Below are 21,458 nucleotides of genomic sequence, written 5' to 3'. Positions count from 1 at the left end.
CAGTCAGACTTCGATTGGCACATACAATTTCATTGACGTTCCTGGCATGACCATCATCATTAGGCATTGAAGGGTGTCCTGAATGAGGGTCATCTTTAGCTTCCGTCTGGCCTTTTGTGAACCATGTGAACCATTCGTAATACCGAGTATGGCTTAAGCACTCATCACTTGCATCATTTGGTATATCTCTGTAAAGGTTTTCTTGAGTTTCATTTAAAATGTAATGCAGACACATTGCTTCTCTAACTCTGCCATCTCGGAATTCACAAACTGTGTGACTCAAAGTTTTATTCAATGCAGCACAGATCAATAACTAACTGATGTACAATGATGAAACTTCTGGCAGTTACACATTAAACACAGGTGTGTGCAGGATGCCAAATGTGTTTTGCTCAAACATACCATTGCTGTGAAATTTTTATTCTGCTCTTCCTCTTGTTTCTCTACCATTGCATAATAGATATGTATGAACCCTCTTTCATTACCACTGGCTGCATTCACATTCTCTCTCTATCTCCAAGCCACATTGTTATTTCATTTCTCTGATAATCTATTTCTACCTTACATCCTGTTAATCAGTCTGATCCCATCATGAACTCAACCTGCAAGTTAGGTGCTACTACAGCATCCATTCTAAATCCATCCTCTTTGATCTTCACTTTCAAATATGCTACTACTAACACACAAAGTCATTCCATCTTCAACAGCTCTTTGTATTAGTTCTTAGCAGTTCCACAGATCTGAGACCCACAGTCCACCACCACTTTTTCTTTCCATATACTTCTGCAGTGATAATCAGAGTCACTGCTTTGCCTTCAACCATCCCTTCTCCTTTGTCTATCAGATCTTGTGGCTCATCTTAAAGTATAGCTGTTCATATTGCATATGTCCCTTGCATTTTGTTCACTTCCATTGGCCCTTCATTATTTGTTCCAGTGTGGTGTTCAACAAGAACTAATGCGAGTTTTCCCACAACATTATTTCTTGGAATATTTATTCATATGTCTCTTGCTGTCATTCTACATAATCTCTTGTATGATAGCACACCCCTTCACCTGTGGTTGTTATGTTTTGTGGTTGTGAATTTTTGTATGGCTCTCCTCAGTCATTTTCTCTTTCTTCTCATCTCCCTCCTCTTTACTGGCCACAATGAAGTGAGCCATAATTGTTTTGCACACAATCATGGGCGTAATCCTTTCATATTCCACTTACTCCATTGGTCCTCTCTTTTGCTTCTGCTGTTTCTTCCCTCTTTCACTCTGGACAAGTATTTGTCACAACTGCTGTACAATTTCAGCTGTCATGCCAATCAGATGGCTATGGACTTCACGCACATCCATTGCACCACCCAGTGTTGATTGTGTCATTCCAAGTACTGTTTTCTCTCTAATTCCTCTTCCAAAATTCAGAATATGTCCATCCTATCTTTGGGTATAGGGATGGTTGAATATCAAATTTAGAATCTTGTCTTGTTCACTTTTTGACCAGTATTTTGCCAGGAACATCATTTCAAACTCCACATATGACAAACTTTCCTTTTAGGGCCATTTTCCCCACTTAAAGGCCTAACCATCCATCTGATTTATGATTTAACCAATTTTTGTCATGTCATTTCACACTTCTGGCAGCAAACCACAGAAACTGCATATGAATGAAATTGGGTGAAGTTTGCCAAGTGGACCAAACTTACTGAATTTACAGCGATTTACTACTTCCACTTGTGGGTCTTCTTTCATTCTCCACTCAACATGGCTGCCAATGTTCCATTTTACCTCCTATTCTGTCACACCTGACATATCTATTCCTTTTTCCACATCTTCTAGTCAAATGGGTCATTTAGATTAAACATTTGTAGCCTCCCAAAATCCCAAACACTTGATCTGATTTAGGTCCACTGATAATATCTTCATGATCTGGACTCGGGGCCAAGACACCCTATCATCATTCCTTCACAACCATAACGCTTTCTCTCCCATCTGCTTCACCTGTTCCTTGTCAGTCCAGCATGCCACATTCCTTGATTTTGACCTCCTCCTCTCTTAGTTCCATCCACACCACTCTCCACATTAAATCCACCAATCGTCAACAGTGCATGCATTTTGAAAGCTGCCATCCCTTCCATACCAAAAAAACAACCTCCCATACTGCCTGGCCACCCAGAGATGGCGTATCTGCAGGGACAAGAACTCCCTTGCTCAGTAAGCTGAAGGTCGCACAAGGGCTTTCAAGGACAGGTGCTATCCCTCAGACCTAGTCCAGAAACAGATTTCTTGTGCTGTATCCCCATACATGGCCAATCCACCCACCACCCCCAAGAACCAACTACAAAGGAGCACCCCTTTATCATCCAATAACACACTGGTCTGGAACAACAGAACCACATCCTTCATCAGGGATTTGACTATCTACACTCCTGGAAATGGAAAAAAGAACGCATTGACACCAATGTGTCAGACCCACCATACTTGCTCCGGACACTGCGAGACGGCTGTACAAGCAATGATCACACGCTCGGCACAGCGGACACACCAGGAACCGCGGTGTTGGCCGTCGAATGGTGCTAGTTGCGCAGCATTTGTGCACCGCCGCCGTCAGTGTCAGCCAGTTTGCCATGGCATACGGAGCTCCATCGCAGTCTTTAACACTGGTAGCATGCCGCGACAGCGTGGACGTGAACCGTATGTGCAGTTGATGGACTTTGAGCGAGGGCGTAGAGTGGGCATGAGGGAGGCCGGGTGGACGTACCGCCGAATTGCTCAACATGTGAGGCGTGAGGTCTCCACAGTACATCGATGTTGTCGCCAGTGGTCAGCGGAAGGTGCACGTGCCCATCGACCTGGGACCGGACCGCAGCGACGCACGGATGCACGCCAAGACCGTAGGATCCTACGCATTGCCGTAGGGGACCGCACCGCCACTTCCCAGCAAATTAGGAACACTGTTGTTCCTGGGGTATCGGCGAGGACCATTCGCAACCGTCTCCATGAAGCTGGGCTACGGTCCCGCACACCGTTAGGCCGTCTTCCGCTCACACCCCAACATCGTGCAGCCCGCCTCCAGTGGTGTCGCGACAGGCGTGAATGGAGGGACGAATGGAGACGTGTCGTCTTCAGCGATGAGAGTCGCTTCTGCCTTGGTGCCAATGATGGTCGTATGCGTGTTTGGTGCCGTGCAGGTGAGCGCCACAATCAGGACTGCATACGACCGAGGCACACAGGGCCAATACCCGGCATCATGGTGTGGGGAGCGATCTCCTACACTGGCCGTACACCTCTGGTGATCATCGAGGGGACACTGAATAGTGCACGGTACATCCAAACCGTCATCGAACCCATCGTTCTACCATTCTTAGACCGGCAAGGGAACTTGCTGTTCCAACAGGACAATGCACGTCTGCATGTATCCCATGCCACCCAGCGTGCTCTAGAAGGTGTAAGTCAACTACCCTGGCCAGCAAGATCTCCGGATCTGTCCCCCATTGAGCATGTTTGGGACTGGATGAAGCGTCATCTCACTCGGTCTGCACGTCCAGCACGAACGCTGGTCCAACTGAGGCGCCAGGTGGAAATGGCATGGCAAGCTGTTCCACAGGACTACATCCAGCATCTCTACGATCGTCTCCATGGGAGAATAGCAGCCTGCATTGCTGCGAAAGGTGGATATACACTGTACTAGTGCCGACATTGTGCATGCTCTGTTGCCTGTGTCTATGTGCCTGTGGTTCTGTCAGTGTGATCATGTGATGTATCTGACCCCAGGAATGTGTCAATAAAGTTTCCCCTTCGTGGGACAATGAATTCACGGTGTTCTTATTTCAATTTCCAGGAGTGTATATTTCATCCTGGAATGAGGGTCATTCTATCTGAGGTTAATCCCACCACTGCTAAAGTGATGTTCCATCACCCAACTAACATCTTAGTTCATCCCTACATCACTCCAGATCCCAACTTCTTCCCATGGGGATCATATCAGTGAGGAAGACCCAGGTGTGAAACCTACCCAATCCACCCATCCAGCACTTGCTATTCCATTCGTATCAAAGCCTTATCCTATCCAATCAGATGCCAGACGACTTGCAAAACTAGCCATCTCAACTCTGCTGCAATCATTGCACAAGCTTTTATATTGATATGATTACCAGCTGTCCACTAGATGAACAGCCACTGCCAAACTGTGGCCAAGAGCAAAGTGGACCACCTTGTGGCACAGCACAGAGCTGAACATAACATGCTTGATTTCAGTTGCTGCTTCACAACCAAGGCCATCCGGATCTTCCTATCTCCCACTAGCTTTTCTGAACTGCCCAAATGGGAGTAATCCTTGTAACATGGTCTTCAGTCCCAAAATTTTTCCAAGCCGCAATGTACCATAACATACAGTGCCCATGTGCTCTATCAAGCAGTTTCTGCCATCTGTGTCCTATCATCACCTCCCACTTCACATCCACTCAACTTCATGGTGCACCACTGCCAAGCTTTTCCTCTCTCTGCTCCTCTTCTTTTCCACTCCCCTTCCCCCCCCCCCCCCCCCCCCTCAGTGTCCCAAACTGCACTTGGCAGCCTTGTCCTGTCACATTCTAGTCCCTGCAGTCTGACCAGATCAGTCAGAGACGGTAATCGTGTGTGCCTGAGGTGTGCCTGCTTGTGTGGATGTGTGAGGATTTTCCTCCTCTTCTGAATGAGGCTTTGGCTAAAAGCTCATTGTGTCACTGTATGGGTGACGAAATTGACTAACAAAGATTGAGGCCAGGAGGGTTACAGGAACATAGGATGTAGTGCAGTGAAAGATCCCACCTGCGCAATTCAGAGAAACTGGTGTTGGTGGGAAGGATCCATATGGCACAGGCTGTGAAGCAGTCATTGAAATGAAGGATGCCCTGTTTGGCAGTGTGTTCAGCAACAGGGTGGTCCACTTGTTTCTTGGCCACAGTTTGTCAGTGGCCATTCATGTGGACAGATAGCTTGTTATTTGTCATGCCTACATAGAGTGCAGCACAGTGTTTGCAGCTTAGTATGTGGACCACATGACTGGATTCACAGGTAGCCCTGTCTTTGATGGGATAGGTGATGTTAGTGACTGGACTGGAGTAGATGGTGGTGGGAGGATGTATGGAACAGGTCTTGCATCTTGGTCTATTACAAGGGTATGATCCAAGAGATAAGGGATTGGCAGTAGGGATTGTGTAAGGGTGGATGAGTATATTGTGTAGGTTCGGTAGACGGTGGAATACCACTATAGGAGGGGTGGGCAGGATGGTGGGCAGAACATTTCTCAAATCAGGGCACAACGAGAGGTAAACAAAACCCTGGCCGAGAATGTAATTCAGTTGCTCAAGTCCTGGGTGGTACTGAGTTATGAGGGGAATGCCCCTCTATGGCTGGACAATGAGACTTTGGGAGGTGGTGGGAGACTGGAAAGATAAGGCACAGGAGATCTGTTTTTGTACAAGTTTGGGAGGATAATTACAGTCAGTGAAGGCTTCAGTGAGAACCTTGGTATATTTTGAGAGGAACTGGTCGTCACTGCAGATGCGACGACCCTGGGTGGCTAGGCTGTATAGAAGGGACTTTTTGGTATGGAACGGGAGGCAGCTCTCGAAGTGGAGGTATTGCTGGTGGTTAGTAGGTGTGATATGGACGGAGGTACTGATGTAGCCATCTTTGAGGTGGAGGTCAACAGCTAGGAAGGTGGCTTGCTGGGTTGAGTAGAACCAGAAGAAGCAAATGGGGGAGAAGTTGTTGAGGTTCTGGAGGAATGCAGATAGGGTGTCCTCACCTCCAATCCAGATAGCTAAGATATCATCAATTATTCTGAACCAGGTGAAGGGTCTAGGATTCTGGGCTTTTATGAAGAATTCCTCTAGATGTCCCATGAATAGGTTGGCAAAGGATGGTGCCATCCAGGTGCCCATAGCCATACCCAGATTTGTAAGGAGAAGTAATTGCGGGTGAGGATATAGTTTGTAATGGCATCTAGGAAGGAGGTTGTTGGTTTGGAATCCATGAGCATTGGGAAAGGTAGTGTTCAATAGCAGTAATGCCATGGGATATAGGAATGTTAGAGTACAGGGAGGTGGCATCAATACTGATGATCAGGGCATTGTGTGGTCAGGAACTGTGGAGAGTCGGTGGAGGAAATGGTTGGTATCTTTTGTATACGAGGGCAGGTTGCAGGTAATAGGTTGGATGTGTTGGTCAACGAGAGCAGAGCAGAGCCGAGCAGAGAAGTTACATAAATATTCATTCAGATCTTGATAAGATTTCAAAGCATTCCAAAGATTGGCAAATTGCCATGTCTCCGCAATATCCTTTCTTTCAGGAGTGCTAGTCCTGAAAGGTTCGCAGGAGAGCTTCTGTAAAGTTTGAAGGGTAAGAGACAAGGTACTGGTGGAAGTAAAGCTGTGAGGATTGGGTGTGATTCGTGCTTGGGTAGCTCATATGGTAGAGCACTTGCCCACTAAAGCAAAGGTCCCGAGTTCGAGTCTTGGTCCGGCACACAGTTTTAATCTGCCAGGAAGTTTCATGTCAGCACACACTCTGCTGCAGAGTGAAAATCTCTTTCTGGGAATATTCACACCTGTCAGCATCTCGTTTATTTGGAATTCTTGAAATGTGAGGAGAACTTGCACAACAGATGCATTAGTTTTGTGGTGGTTGGTCCACACAAGAATAATAGGGAATGTCATCTACTCCAAGTATCTTGTTTCAGCTTAAGTCTTTTAGTTCTTCATCAAATTCTTCTCACAGTATCACACCCCAATCTCATAACATCCAATTCTTCTCCCTTTTCACAATATTGCCTTCATATTTCTATCGTTTGTATGTCTCTTCTGTAGATTTATTCTACCTTGCATTCACATCAAAGAAAACCACAGACAGTAGCTATCACTTCAATATATGTTCAACACTCTAAGTTAAAGAAGAAACAATTCTTTCTTTTGCATTGAATTACCAGTATAATAGGGTGTACCTCAGGACACAATTCGAGGACCTCTACTCTTGTTAGTTTATGTAGACAATTCTGTTGAATATTTGAGTCCCAAAAAACCGTCCTATTTCCCAATGACACCAGCATATTGCTCACTGGATCCAGCCCAGAAACACTGCAGTCAATATTAGGAAGTTCTATAAAAAGACATTCAATGTAGTTCACCAGAAACAAACTCATTGTAAATACTAGAAAAACCATATGTGTCAACTTTCATTTATTTCAACCATCAAGGCAAATGTTCCTTCAAGAAACACTAAAAAATGGTCCTCTAGGAAATATAACTATTTCATAAATTTTTGGGATTTTGGATTGCAATGTACTGGAGAAAAGAGGAATGAATGAGTTAAGCAAAGATTGCATTTTACTATCCCAGATGAGACAAACCACATGTGACCTACTGGGAAAGAATATGATGAAGAGTAGTATTGGGAAATGTATGGCTAAGATTATATATTTGACTTAGTATTATCATAGAGGTTGAGCAAAATACATCAGCTTTAACAGCCTGCAGCAGTTTGTCTGCATAATATACTTCAATTGCCGTTGGTCTTAGAGCCTAATTTACCAGGCATTGGCAAGTCATTGTGAATAGTAAATAATATACAGTGAAACTTGTGTTAAATAAAATAAATGATATCAGGTGATGTCACTGTTAAATAACATTGTTAATCAAGAAGATTTTAACTGAAATGATCGTTTTGTCATTGAGCAGCACTTTGAAACAATTAAAGGTGTGTGATGAAGCAAGCTGGGATATTTTTAATTCCCCTCTTGTTTTGCCATTTGCCTCCTTAAATTCATTTCTTCAGTTTCTACAATGTACCATTAATGAACATGAATATAATCTGTATTTTCAGAAAAGAGAAAGGTTGGCCCTCAGTTCTAAAGGATTTAACACCAGATCTCATTTTGTGCTTAGTTTTATGTATCTAATTGATTTTCTGATTTATTTTGACTATTCCTAGTTAGTATTGTTTGTTACAGGGTGAAATCAGTAATTGTTTCGTAACTTAAATTCAATTGTTGACATATAAACAAATATAAGTTCTGTAATAATTGTAAACATTTGGAAGACGAAATGCTAGTAATCTTAAAGTATCTGTTTGGCTCTATTCAGAAACATGTTAGCAAAAGCACCCCTTAGTTAATTCCAAAGTAATTAACAGTATTGTCCAAAGTAGTGTTTGCATAATTATAATTGTTAATTTCATGATTTAAACAAATAATTCAGCCTAAACCTCATAGTAGAAGAAACTGCTAAAAAGAACCAATTTTTTGATGTAGTCAGTTAATTTAATAAAGTAAGTTTTAGTTGTAATTTCTGTAAATTAAACTTTCAACAATGTGTAGCTTCAGCACCTATTATTGTGATGATATATAACGACCCAATTTTTTGTCATGAGACAGTCAGTCCACAGACAAGTTTTAGACGAGAAATCTGTGCTGGTTATTACAACAACAATGCTTCAGATTAACTGTGGAATAAGTGTTAAACAATTAGGCTGTAGGCAAAAACAGTGACAATGTCTGCTCCATATGTACCTGATTATTCTTCAGGAACTGTGAAATTGGTGGTTAGTTGTTACTGCTCATAGAAGTTCAACAAGAAACTATTGTAACAGTGTGTGGAGTTTCACCTGCAAACTATTAATGAGGCTAATAGGAAGTTTAAACAATAGTGCACTGGCCATACACATTTAACTGTGTATTAGTAGTGGGCTGTGCAAAGTGAAAAAGTACTGTAAAATGTAACTGTGTATCTACCAGCTACATCATTTAAAGTAGTCAGTGTAGCAATGCAGTACGTCAATACTGAGAACAACAATCAGCAACCAAATAAAATTACAGCAGATGAAACTGCCACAGGTGGTGGTCCTACACAATCATTTAAATAATTCATAATAAGATAAATTCCATAATAAAGCTTACCATTGTGTATTAATGTGAAAATGTATGAAGTCTCCCAATACCCCATCATAGACCTCAACTCGACAACATGTCTCAACGCCTGAATGTTGACTAAGTCTCACATCATATGAATATTTTCAGAGTCCCATCAATTGTTATGGTATCTGGTGTGGCCACATGTTACACAAGTGAAACCATCACTTGAAAACTGCTCTTATGAGTTCCAAAACATAGCTGTTTTTTCCTGCCAATAAGACATGCAACCACATACAGGTCCATGCCACTGGGCTACAGTCAGTCTCCCTTCCAACTTACAGTCTTTCTTAAATCTAATGCTTAATAAAATGGAATGCTTAGTAAAAGGGATTGCTTAATAATGGACCACTACACTTTCCCTTATACTATTACAGTAAAAGTATTTACAGTGTGTAAAAGTTCAGTTCTTTCTGGTTTAAACAGTACCAGACAACGTATGTTACATTCAATAATTCCATATAAATAATTAATTGTGTACTTCCATACAGAACAGTATTAAAGAAATAATCAACAGCTAGAGTGCATGGATGATTGATGATGAAAGTATAAAGCTGGACTCAGTGTTCATGTGGAGGACATGATGATCTGACACTGGTATGCACTACATCTATGTTTTCACTGAAGACTAGGTTGATGCTGGCTGTGTAGCATTCATGACTGATAACTAGAATGCAGTGTTACAGTTCAGTACAATGTCTGTCAAGATCATGTGTAGTGCTTATGGATAATTGATGATGAAAGTATAAAGCTGGACTCAGTGTTCATGTGGAGGACATGATGACTTGACACTGGTATGCACTACATCTATGTTTTCACTGAAGACTAGGTTGATTCTGGCTGTGTAGCATTCATGACTGATAACTAGAATGCAGTGTTACAGTTCAATACAATGTCTGTCAAGATCATGTGTAGTGGTTACTCGTGATTAACTTTAGATAGTTCTCAATTGGTTTGCTCGCATTCAAATGCTAATTTCTGTGTTATTAGAGATATCACAGATATCAGTATTTTGACGAAAGCATTGTAACTGCTTGGTGACCTTGGTGTACTCAGATTAGTCCTACAGAGTGTGGTTGAATTACTATTGTGTGTTTAATATTTGGATATTCCTTCACTTTTAAAAATAACAGAAGTTAGCTCTGGCCAAGCATCTTGTCCTTCAGTGCCTCCTTAATGGGCAGAGAATTGCCTGTCTGCCACCTACACAGGCCAGTTGTTTGTATCAAATTGCTAACCACCACTGGATTAGAAAGTTTCCAGTGCCACTCAAGCTGGTGGCCAGACCATCACTGTAACGACTGAACAGTACATTTGTGCTCTCAAGAGTGTAGCATCTTAACTTAGCTGGCTGGGCCTTCTGCAGCATATGTGTTATGTTACTGGGTTTGACAGGGCTTTAAATAGGAAACACATGTAAATAACTTATCATAGAAGCTCTCATCCATGTGATACAGTCTAAGAATATTGTATTGTACAGCAAGCAGAACACTTGCACACAGTTCTGCTCCCTGTTCTGATATGGGATCATTTTTTGAGCACACAGCGACTGACAGTATAAATGTTTTTAGAATTCAAAAATGAGCTCTAATAATAAGCTGTGACCTTAAAAAAATTGAGCCCTGTTAATTTTTCCTTGCTGAAAGTGGTTTTCTGAACATTGCAAGGTAATTCATTTATGAAAATATTTTGTTATCTGGGGATTCTATCTTGATCAATAATGTTCACAACTGTTATATGAGAATATTGAATATACGCTAAACACATTACAGAAAAACATTCTGTCAGGGGAGCATTCTTAACATTGGTGTCATATTACACCAAAGATGCTAGAGGAAGTAAAAACCACTAGATATTCAATATTTAAAATGAAATTAAAGGCATGTCTCATAAAGCACTGTTTCTATTCTGCAAAAGAATTTCTGAATATGTAAAAATAAGTGTTACCTGAACAGTCACTGATAGAATTAGACAGTAAGAATGGTTATCTATATTTAATATGCTTACTTATTTTGCTGGTATGTATATTACTATATCTTTATTTTGGTTGTCCTTAAGCAGTTACTGACACACTGATAAACTAATCTGGCTGCCAGAGTTGGTGGTCAAGTATGCATGAGGCATGCTTGTTTGTGTGTATTAAGTTATGTCTGTTTCTCTTTAACTGATGAAGCATATGGCTGAAAGCTTTTTGTGTCTTTTAATTGCACCCATTTGCAACTTAATGTGTTTTCTTTACAGTAAGTAGCAATCTGTCTTTTCCTCCATTGCTGATAAGCTATAAGAATATATACCTACTTACTATCACATCTTTTTTTCTAATACTAAACACAGTGCATTTCAAAGTTTTTACATCAAAAGTCTAAGACTGATATATCGAATCATGATGAACAACTTTTCTTAGAGACAAAATGTTTGCTGATGCTTCCCAGTAACACAGAGTGTCCTTTTTAGCCATTACATCCATGAGAACCAGCAGAGTGTAGGCATTATATGACTCCCATATGCCTTGTGTGTTGCCTATAATCCAGTCACCAGGTTGGTGTGAAGACAGTAGGGCCAGCATAAGTGAAGTTCCTGATTCACTTCTAAAATATCTTTCTTCACTTAAGAGGCAGCTATTTCTATGGTTTTCTTGTTGAAAATCACCCAATCAATTTACTGGATTAGGTGGTACACAGCACACATGGTTAACAGATCTTTGTAATTCAGTGCAGTCTCATTTTCCCAGGGTGGATGAATGATAAAGAATGCCTAGAATTGCCAGGAAGCATCGGCGAACATTTGGTCTCCAACAAATATGTTCCTTATGACATGATCTATTATTCCTAGACAGTTGATGTGAAGTCCTTGAAACACTTTGTGTAACTGTGTCCTTATTCTGATGTGTCTAATATCATTTGTACAATTTGTGTTGCATGATGAAACTGGACAAATAAAACATCAATAAAAAAGCTTTCCCTTCCGTGCGTTTTATTTGCTTGTCATCTGAACTCTTGCAAATGTCTGCTCCCATTTTCTCCAATGTTCTTTATTTTTCCCATATGTGGCATCTATATTTAATGTAGTCACACATGCTTCTACACACAGCTTAGCATTTCTCTTCTAGCCACTTCTACTTTGCAATTTTACAGTTTTTGTCAATCTGATGTTTTAGATGTCTGTATTCCTGCAGTGTTTTCATATATTTTCTGTTCATAAAATAAATTTAATACCTGATATGTTAGTCATGGTTTCCTATAGGGTTTCATCTCCTTTCCCTAGGTTTTTATTTGGTGCCTTTGCTATTTCACATCACAAAGCAACTCTTTTATCTTCCCTGTATGTCTTTCAAAAATTTCAGTCACTTTTTGCAACATCATTGTGTATTCAATAGAGGATAGATAATGATATGCAGAGTTATTCCATTGCTGTGAGGAGGACCTCTGTTAGTAAGGCGATGGTTCATTCATTAAAAATTTCTTAAAAATTTACATGTGCTCAAAGCAGCCAAACTCTTCATCATATTTGATAGTGAGTAAATGAATGCATAAATAAAAGATACCATTCATACATAAAGATAATTTTACATAAGATAAGGAAACTGCAAGCACTTACCTGTAGAGAACTGGTGTGTGTTGTAGTACATTTTTCTGTACTTCATGCACTAGTAATTTGTAGGTAAGCAGTTGCTTTTCTCTTATTTTATGTATCTTTACATCTAGGAATTTCCATTATTGTTATAATAATCTAAAATCATCAATTTTCATATAACTATAATGCATTTGGAAATATATGTATATTTTTTTCTGCATTTTCATCATCAGACTGAATTAAGTAGATCTTCAATGCTTACAGTTCAAAACACATGCCATCTACTTTACATTTGCTTCTGGGAGCTGTATTACAGAGGTTGATGCAAATGTTTCAATATGCATTTCCTCTCATATTTTTTTCCAGCCAAAGGGATCCCCTGATGCCTGTAATAATGGTGGAAGACTAGAATGTGGAATATGTGTATGTGAGTCTTCACGATCTGGGAAACGCTGTGAATGTCAAAGGAACAGTACCGCAGCAGTAGATCAAAGTGACTGCTACTCAAATGTAACAGGTCTTTTGTGCTCAGGTGCTGGCATATGTAAATGTGGAATTTGTGAATGCAAGACAAGGAAAGATCCATCTGAGGTAAGCCTTAAATTTCACAGTGCCTGAAATCTATCACAAGTAAAGTGCTTATGAGACACAAAAAAGTATGTAATGAAGATTTTGAATACCATGTCACCTTCATGGCTCATATGACTGCATCTCAGTTACTTAATAGTTTTCAGACCATGATGAGAACAGATTTTTTTCTTTATTACCTTAATTATTTTTTACAATTAAAAGAGACTAATATTGAATGACAGTTACATCTTTTTTTAATGCATGTACTTAGGTGACAAAAGTCATGGGATAGTGATATGCAAATATACATATTGTGGTAGTGTCACGTACTCAAGATTTTAAAGGACAATGCATTGACAGAACTGTAATTTGTACTCAGGTGATCCACGTGAAAAGGTTTCTGATGTGATTGTGGCTGCACAATGGGAATTAACTGTCTTTAAATGTGAAATGGTAGTTGGAGCTAGATGTATGGGGCATTCCATTTTGAAATTGTTTTGGGTATTCAGTATTCTGAGAGTGTACCAACAATACCAAATTTCTAGCATTACTTCTCACAATGGTGGGCAATGCAGTTGCCGATGACCTTCACTTAATGTCTGAGAGCAGCAGCATTTGCATAGAGTTGTGAGTGCTAACAAACAAGTAACACTTTGTGAAATAACTGCAGAAACCAGTGTGGGATGTACAGTGAATGAATCTGTTAAGACAGTGCAGCAGAATTAGATGTTAAAAGGCTATGGAAACAGGTGACTAACACGAGCACCTATGCTAACAGCACTACATTGCAGTGCTTCTCCTGGGCTCATGACGATATCAGTTGGACCCTGGATGACTGTAAAACTGTGGCCTGGCCAGATGAGTCCTTATTTCAATTGGTAGTAGCTAATGGTAGGGTTCAAGTGTGGTGCAACCCCACAAAATCATGGACCCAAGTTGTCAACAAGGCATCATGCAAGCTGGTGATGGGTCCACAACGATGTGGGCTGTGTTTACATGGAATGGACTGGATCCTCTGGTCCAACTGAACTGATCACTGACTGGAAATGGTTATGTTCAGCTACTTGGAGATCATTTGCAGCCATTTGTGGGCTTCATATTCCCAAACAATGATGGAATTTTCATGGGTGACAATGTACCACATCAGCCCACCACAATTGTTCATGATTGATTTGAAGAACATACTGGACAATTTGAGCAAATCATTTGGCCACCTAGGTCATCCGACACGGACCCCTTCAAATATTTATGGGAGATAACTGAGAGGTCAGTTCATGCACAAAACCCTGCACTAGTAACACTTCTGCAGTTATGGATGGCTATAGAGGTTGTAAGGCTCAATATTTATACAGGGGTCTTCCAAGAGTTGTTGTGTCCAAGTCATGGTGAGTTGCTGCAAGATGCCAGGCAAAAGAAGTTTGACACAATATTTGGAGGTATCCCATGACTCTTGGCACCAAGAGTTGTTGTGTCCAAGTCATGTTGAGTTGCTGCAAGATGCCAGGCAAAAGAAGTTTGACACAATATTTGGAGGTATCCCATGACTCTTGGCACCTAAGTGTGAGTGAAAATTGATTGTCTGAGGAAGATTGCCAACTTTGTGATTATAGTGATGCAGTCAATGATAGATACTGTAGAAGCTTCTGTCCTTATGTTTGATAATAATTCTGTCATTAGCTGCTTACTTTACATAGGCAAGAAACAGATGTAAGCAACTGGCTGTAATTATGCAGTTTGAATTTTTTTTTTATAATGTGTTTAAGGGTTTGACTAACTTACTTGACTAATCTGTTGCTTAAGATTCTGTAATTTAACACTGGTTAGTGACACTGACTTATACCAATGGCATATGAAACACATGCTTAAGGTTTATATTTACATTAAATTAATGCCACTTTACATTTGCTCATTTACATGTTGTATACTTTCTGTTACCATCGTGAGGTGTTGAGAAGTCAATAGGAACATTGCTAGCTTTTGGACAAATTGTTCTTCAGAGCTAAAGAGATCACATATGGAAATGTACACCTGCTCAACTACATTGTCCTGGCATTGCACTAGGCTGGGGTGAGGGGTTGTGTCGTGTCAGTTGGAGCGGGCAAGGTGGAAAGAGGAGACAGCCAGCTGGAGGGAGGGCTAGACAACAGTGGCTGATGGCTGCCAGGGAGGGATAGCAGCTACATGGGTCACAGTTGTGTCACTGGTGAGTTCATTCCTTCCACAGATTTGTGCACAGTGCACAATGACATTGAGGATTGGTCAGGGAGGGTAAGAGAGAACAGAGGAAGAGGGACACTGTGGAGAGGAATGTGTGAGGGCAGGATGAGTGAAGTTAGGTTCATAGGGCAAGGGTTGAGATGTGTCTGAGGCAGGGGAAAGACTGGGCCCAGAAGGACTGCAGGATCCAAGGATTTGTTGCAAAGGCAAATCCTAAGAGGGTGGGCTGAAAGATAATGTACACATGATTGTAGAACACAAACAAAAACAATTAGGAAGATTGGGTGAAAATGACATTAAAGTATAATTCTTAAGATTCAAAATCATAAAGTTATTTTTCAACATAGTCACCATTAAAACTAACACATTTCTCCCAATGTGTGTTTTTTCATTGAATCACTGAAAAATTCTTTCAAATTTTCTCAAAACCAGGACTTGACAGCAGCCCTCACTTCATTGTCTGAGGTGTAATGTGTTTCTTGAGTAAACAATAAAAATTCACAAGGTGCAAGATCAGGGGAGGAAGGAGAGTGTGGAATTAGTTCAATCTTCAGGTTACACAGAACCTCTTCAGTTACACATAAGATGTGTTGACAAGTGCTGTCATTCTGCAAGATTATTGGTGCAAGCCCCTAACACAGCAAACACAATGTTGGAGATGTTTTAGAGTCTCTAGGTACTGAGAAGAATTTGACATTCCCCCTCCCATGCCAGATAATGAGTTACATAAATTTGGTAAGCATTCCAAAAAAAAAATTCAAAAGCATTTTTTGGAGTTGACTGTGCTTTGAACTTCTTTGTATAAGCAGAAGATAGATGATATTCAGTGCTCTGTCTTTTATCTTCTGGATCATAATGATGGATCCTTGACTTGTTCGCCATCACAGTATTTAAAAGGAAGTCATCTCCTTTGTCACTATATCACTACAAATGTTACTTGCAGTATTCCAATCATTGCCATTTGTTCTCATCTTTTAGATGGCATGGCACCCATCTTGCACAGATTTTATGGTATCCTAATTGTTCAGTAATGTAGCTTACACATTCCTTGGATGTTTGGATGTTCCAATATGGCATGTGATATGCTTTTGAGTGATTTGACGGTCATATTGAATCAAGATGTCCATGAGTTTTTGATGTTTACTCTCTATGGCAGTGATAAAATGTCCACTGCATATTTCACCAACAGTTATGGCTTTTCCAGGCTCACAACCATGAAATTTCATTACTGATTGAGTTACAGTAGACCTGGCAATAGCATTATCAACTAACAGCCTATAAATGATGATGAGTCTCAGTCAGAATCACATTTTCATCAATTAAAGATTTGATAACACCACACTGTTTAACATGCATTAATACAGCACTAGAAAATGTCTCCATAGTTCCTGTACTCAAAATATGCAGGGTGATTGCAACACATTCAAACTGCACACGTGCAACCTGGCACATTCCTCAAAGCTATTTAGGTCATGTTATACAAGCATTTGTGCATTACTCTTCTGCCTACCCTCATATCTACATAATTCAGAGAAGTTGTTGGAGGGAAGGATCCAAAGGGCATGAATTGTGTACCAGTCATTCCGTCAGGCATGTTGGTTTCAGCAGCATGTTTCACCACTGAGTGGTCAATTCTACTACTGGTCACAGTTTCACAGTGGTTATTCATTTTGGTGGACAGCTGGTTGGTGGCCATACTCACATATAATACTGTGGAGAAGTTACAGCAGAGCTGGTATATTATAGGACTGTGTTCACTGATGCCCCTAATTGTGAAAGGATGGGTTATGCCTGCTACAGGTCTGGAGTAAGGTGTGCTGGGTGACCATATTGGACAGTATACACAGGTTTTCCACATGGGTTTACGCTGTGGTTATGTCCCATGTGCAATGCACTGGGAGTAGGTGTGTCATAAGGATGGATTAGGATATAATGCAGAATTGGTGGGCTGCAGAACACCACTTTCAGAGGGATGAGATAGGTTGTAAGTGGGATGGTGCTCATTTCCAGGCTTGAGAGTACATATTCGAAATCCTGATGTAGGATATAGTTAAGTTTTTCAGGGCTGGGTTGATGCTGGGTGCTGAGTGGGGAACTGTTTGGCAAATTTTTGTATGACCTTTCTTGTGATTAGAGGTCTGAGGGACTTCAGGAGTTCACTTATGTAATAAAATGAAACACCTACAGCCATCCTTACAATGTTGTTTATTATATGGCTACCAGTTTTGGTCCTTTAGTGCACCATCTTCAGGGCTTAACTGATGCTGAGGGGGTTAACACCATCTGTATATTTTGTGGTTGGCAGGAGAGCCAACACCGTGTTACTAGAGGAGGCCGAAGGGCACGCGTGTTAGCTCATGCAGGCTGGCGTGAGGTCTGGAACAGGACAAGGAAATTAGACTTCAGAAAAACGGATGTAGCTGGTGGAATACTTAACTTTAATCCATTAATGATTAACGTCGGTCTTGATGGTACGTGATTCACAGTATCAATAATAACTGATAATGGCGCCTTGCTAGGTCGTAGCAAATAACATAGCTGAGGGCTATGCTAACTATCATCTCGGCAAATGAGAGCGTATTTAGTCAGTGAACCATCACTAGCAAAGTCGGCTGTACAGCTGGGGCGAGTGCTAGGTAGTCTCTCAAGACCTGCCGTGTGGCAGCGCTCAGTCTGCAATCACTGATAGTGGCGACACGCGGGTCCGACATATACTACCGGACTGCGGCCGATTTAACGGCTACCACCTAGCAAGTGTGGTGTCTGGTGGTGACACCACATTCCTCCCCCGCAAATCGGCATACGGTTGTGGCATAAGGCTTCCGCCCGCCGTGGGGAGGACCCCATGTTGGTGTATGCGACAAGGTGGGGAGCCTAACAACAGGTGAGGCTGTGCCACCCGCACCCTGCCATTCGATCCGCAAGGTGCTAGGAAACGCCTGAAAACCTGCTCCAGGGTGCATGCCAACATGCGGTGTATGCGCCCGTAGAGGGACAGGAGGGGCTGAAGGGTCGACCTCCATTGGGTCGGGGCACCCGACGGGTGAAGACGACATATGGTCCGGAGCGGGCAAGAGTTCCATGTCAGAGGCCAACTAGTCACAGGACCCAGGGAGGCACCCGGTGGGTGCAGTGATGCATCCACTGCCTGTGTCGTTGGCGGGAGAACAGGCGGCGGCGGTGGCGGCGTGTTGTCGCCATGGGGCAAAATAGAAGGCAGTGTCGGTAACACCTGGGGCTGAGGTGAGCCAGTACGTGGGTCCCCGGGGTGCTGACCGGACAGCACCATTGCTGAAAGCAGATGGCAAGTGGCACATCCCGTCCGATGACAGAGGCACAGCTGATTGAGATGCCGACGTACCTCACCAGAGGCCCCCAAAACCAGATACATAGCGCTGCCGAGGCAGCGAAGAATGCACCCTTCGAGCCAACGTCCTGAACCTTGATAGTGGCGATAGTAGACAATGTCGCCTGGAGCAAAAGCAGGTATCTGCCGCTGCACAGGAACCTGATGCAGCGGATGTAGCAAAGACATCGAGTTCGATGAGGACGACCGTGGAGCAACTCAGCCGGCGAGCGACAATCTCAGGGCTGAGAGCAATACGAGGACAAAAAGAGCAATAACGCATCCTCCCAAGAATGAGACTCTTTCAATTTCAACATCTGTGAATTGAAAGTCCTGACCAATCGTTCAGCGGCAGCGTTTGACTGTGGCGAAAACGGCGCAGACGTCAGATGTTGAATACCATTGGCCTTGCAGAATGACTGAAATTCTGCGGACATGAATTGTGGGCCATTGTCGGAAACAATAGTCTGTGGAAGACCTTCAGTGCAAAAGATAGCAGATAATGCTTGGATGGTGGCAGATGACGTCGTGGAAGACATCCGGACAACAAAACGAAAATTACTGAATGAATCTACCACAACCAACCATCGAGCATTCTAGACTGGACCAGCAGAATCAATGTGTAAGCGTTGCCAAGGGGAAGTGGCTTTTGGCCAGGCAAAGAATTTCCGCGGTGGTGCTGATTGTTGTTCGGCACACACCATGCAAGAAGAGCACATATTTGTAATCGCGGCATCGATTCCGAACCAAGTACAGTGCTGAGAAGCAAGTCGTATCGTTCTCACTACACCACAATGTCCTCAGTGGAGAATCTGTAAGACAGTGGACTGTAACAAACATGGTACCACAACCCTGGACTGATCATTATCAGAATGCAACAGCAAAACACCACATCGTACAAAAAGTCTCTCCTTGTGAGCAAAAAATCGGCAAACCAATGGGTCCCCGATCCATGACTTTCACAAGGGCCATTGCGTAGCAACAAAACGCAGAATGGGAGCAAGGACAGGGTCGGCAGCTGTGGCTGTAGCTACATGACGGAAATCAATCAGAAACGATTTGACCACATCATCGGTTTCCGCATCAATGAACATGCAAGCAAGTTCGGAGGAATCAATTGCCCTGTACTCAGCAACAGGCAAGCGGGACAACGCATCGGCATTTCCATGCTTAGCAGTGGACCGATACAAGATATCGTAGTGGTACTGCGAGAGGAAAATAGACCAGCGAATCAATTTCTGCACTGTACGTGGAGGTACAGGCTTGGTCGGATGAAAAAGCGATGTCAAAGGTTTCTGGTCTGTGATTATGGTAAAGTGACGACCATACAAGAAATCATGAAACTTTGTAACACCAAATACGAGAGCCAATGCTTCTTTCTTGATCTGTGAATAATTTCTTTGAGCAGACGAGAGCAATTTGGACGCAAACGCAATAGAGTGATTGTACAATGCATCTTTGTGCGCAAGCACAGCACCGATCCTGAAATCCAATGCATCCACCTTCAACAAGAGGGGCTTCTGGGGATCGAATGGTGTAAGGCAAGTATTGGAAAGCAATGCCGATTTCAACCAGCGAAAGGCGTGTTCGCATTCCGTCGTCCAGACGAAAGGAACACCCTTACGGCATTCAAGAGGGGACAGATATTGTGTAACAAGTTGCCCATTAGATGTCAGTGGAACTATGGTATGCTGCTGGAACATTTTGTTCAGTGCAGTAACATTGCTCTCCAGGTAGTGCAAATACTGCAGTATGATGTTGATGAGGGTGTTGTTGCATCTGGTAGTGGTCGCCTTGAGATCCGGCATGCACGGTGTGGGTCACGCGACATGGTGGTGATGTGTGCATGGCCATTGGCGCTTGGCTGCGGAAGAGCCGAAATGCTGGTGGAGCCAGCATATATGTGTGGCACTTGGCAGGAGATTGATGTCTGCTGCACAAGTTGTTTTGCTGTCCAGCATACCTGTTGGCAAGTGTCGTCCCCTTGCAAGGTAGTGATCGGGATGAATCATGTTGTATCAGTGTTACTTAGGTGGACGCATGATGCATCAGTTGACTGCCATGGTGAGGACGGGACACCAATGATGGTTGAACAAAGTTGTGATACCTCGGTCTGCTGGCATGGTGTGGTGATGAGGGTGTTGTGCTTGCTGACAGTCAGCTGAATTTGTGAGAGTTTGGGTTCCTGCTGTCACGAGGCGAGTGGAGGTTGCAGTGAGGCAATGTAGCTGCCATTGTTGTTGGCGTCAGTTACAAATTGTCAGTTAAACAAAATACTGTAGTAGGGTGGAAAATAATGTCTGAGCACTGTTCAACTGGTTAAAAGACATAATCGTAAAACATTCACTATCCAGACACTGTGCAAAACATTAGCATTGATAAGAGCATGCTGTCTAACTAGCTGGATAGCATGTCTCTGTCCGACATTGTAATGACACTTTGTATCTGAATTTAAATCCCTTGGAGGATATTAGATGTGAAATTGTGGAGTACCAAACATCCATGTCCAACAAGTCATCTCTTGCAGAGATGGAGAGCAGAACACTGAAAATGATCTGGGTGGTCAGTGCAATACACAGTTGTCAGTTTTTCAAGTACAAACACACTTCGATGCATTGAACATATGGTAATTGTTATATGTCATAGAGTGGCATGTAAAACAATAATGCAGAAAAATTAATGCCACTTCACATGAATTGCATAGTGGCGTAATGCAGTAATGACTGCAATGTCATTGCAAAGTACTTTGATGCATTGAACATACGATAAATGTTATATGTCATAGAGAGGCACGTAAAACAAGAATGCAGGAAAATTAATG

At 42.2% G+C, this 21,458-nt stretch overlaps 1 protein-coding gene across 1 annotated transcript in view; it reads left to right on the top strand.

The window, feature by feature from the left end:
- Positions 1-21,458, top strand: part of LOC126335142 (integrin beta-PS-like) — a 257,184-nt gene that overhangs the window by 194,386 nt on the left and 41,340 nt on the right. Inside the window, exon 10 of the mRNA XM_049998103.1 lies at positions 12,871-13,095. Coding sequence (XP_049854060.1) covers positions 12,871-13,095 — 225 coding nt within the window. The remainder of the gene's footprint in view (positions 1-12,870; positions 13,096-21,458) is intronic.

This window comes from Schistocerca gregaria, chromosome 2 (genome assembly GCF_023897955.1).
Source record: "Schistocerca gregaria isolate iqSchGreg1 chromosome 2, iqSchGreg1.2, whole genome shotgun sequence".
In the NCBI taxonomy this organism is placed as follows: Eukaryota; Metazoa; Arthropoda; class Insecta; order Orthoptera; family Acrididae; genus Schistocerca; species Schistocerca gregaria.
This window is presented reverse-complemented; position numbering and strand designations above follow the sequence as displayed.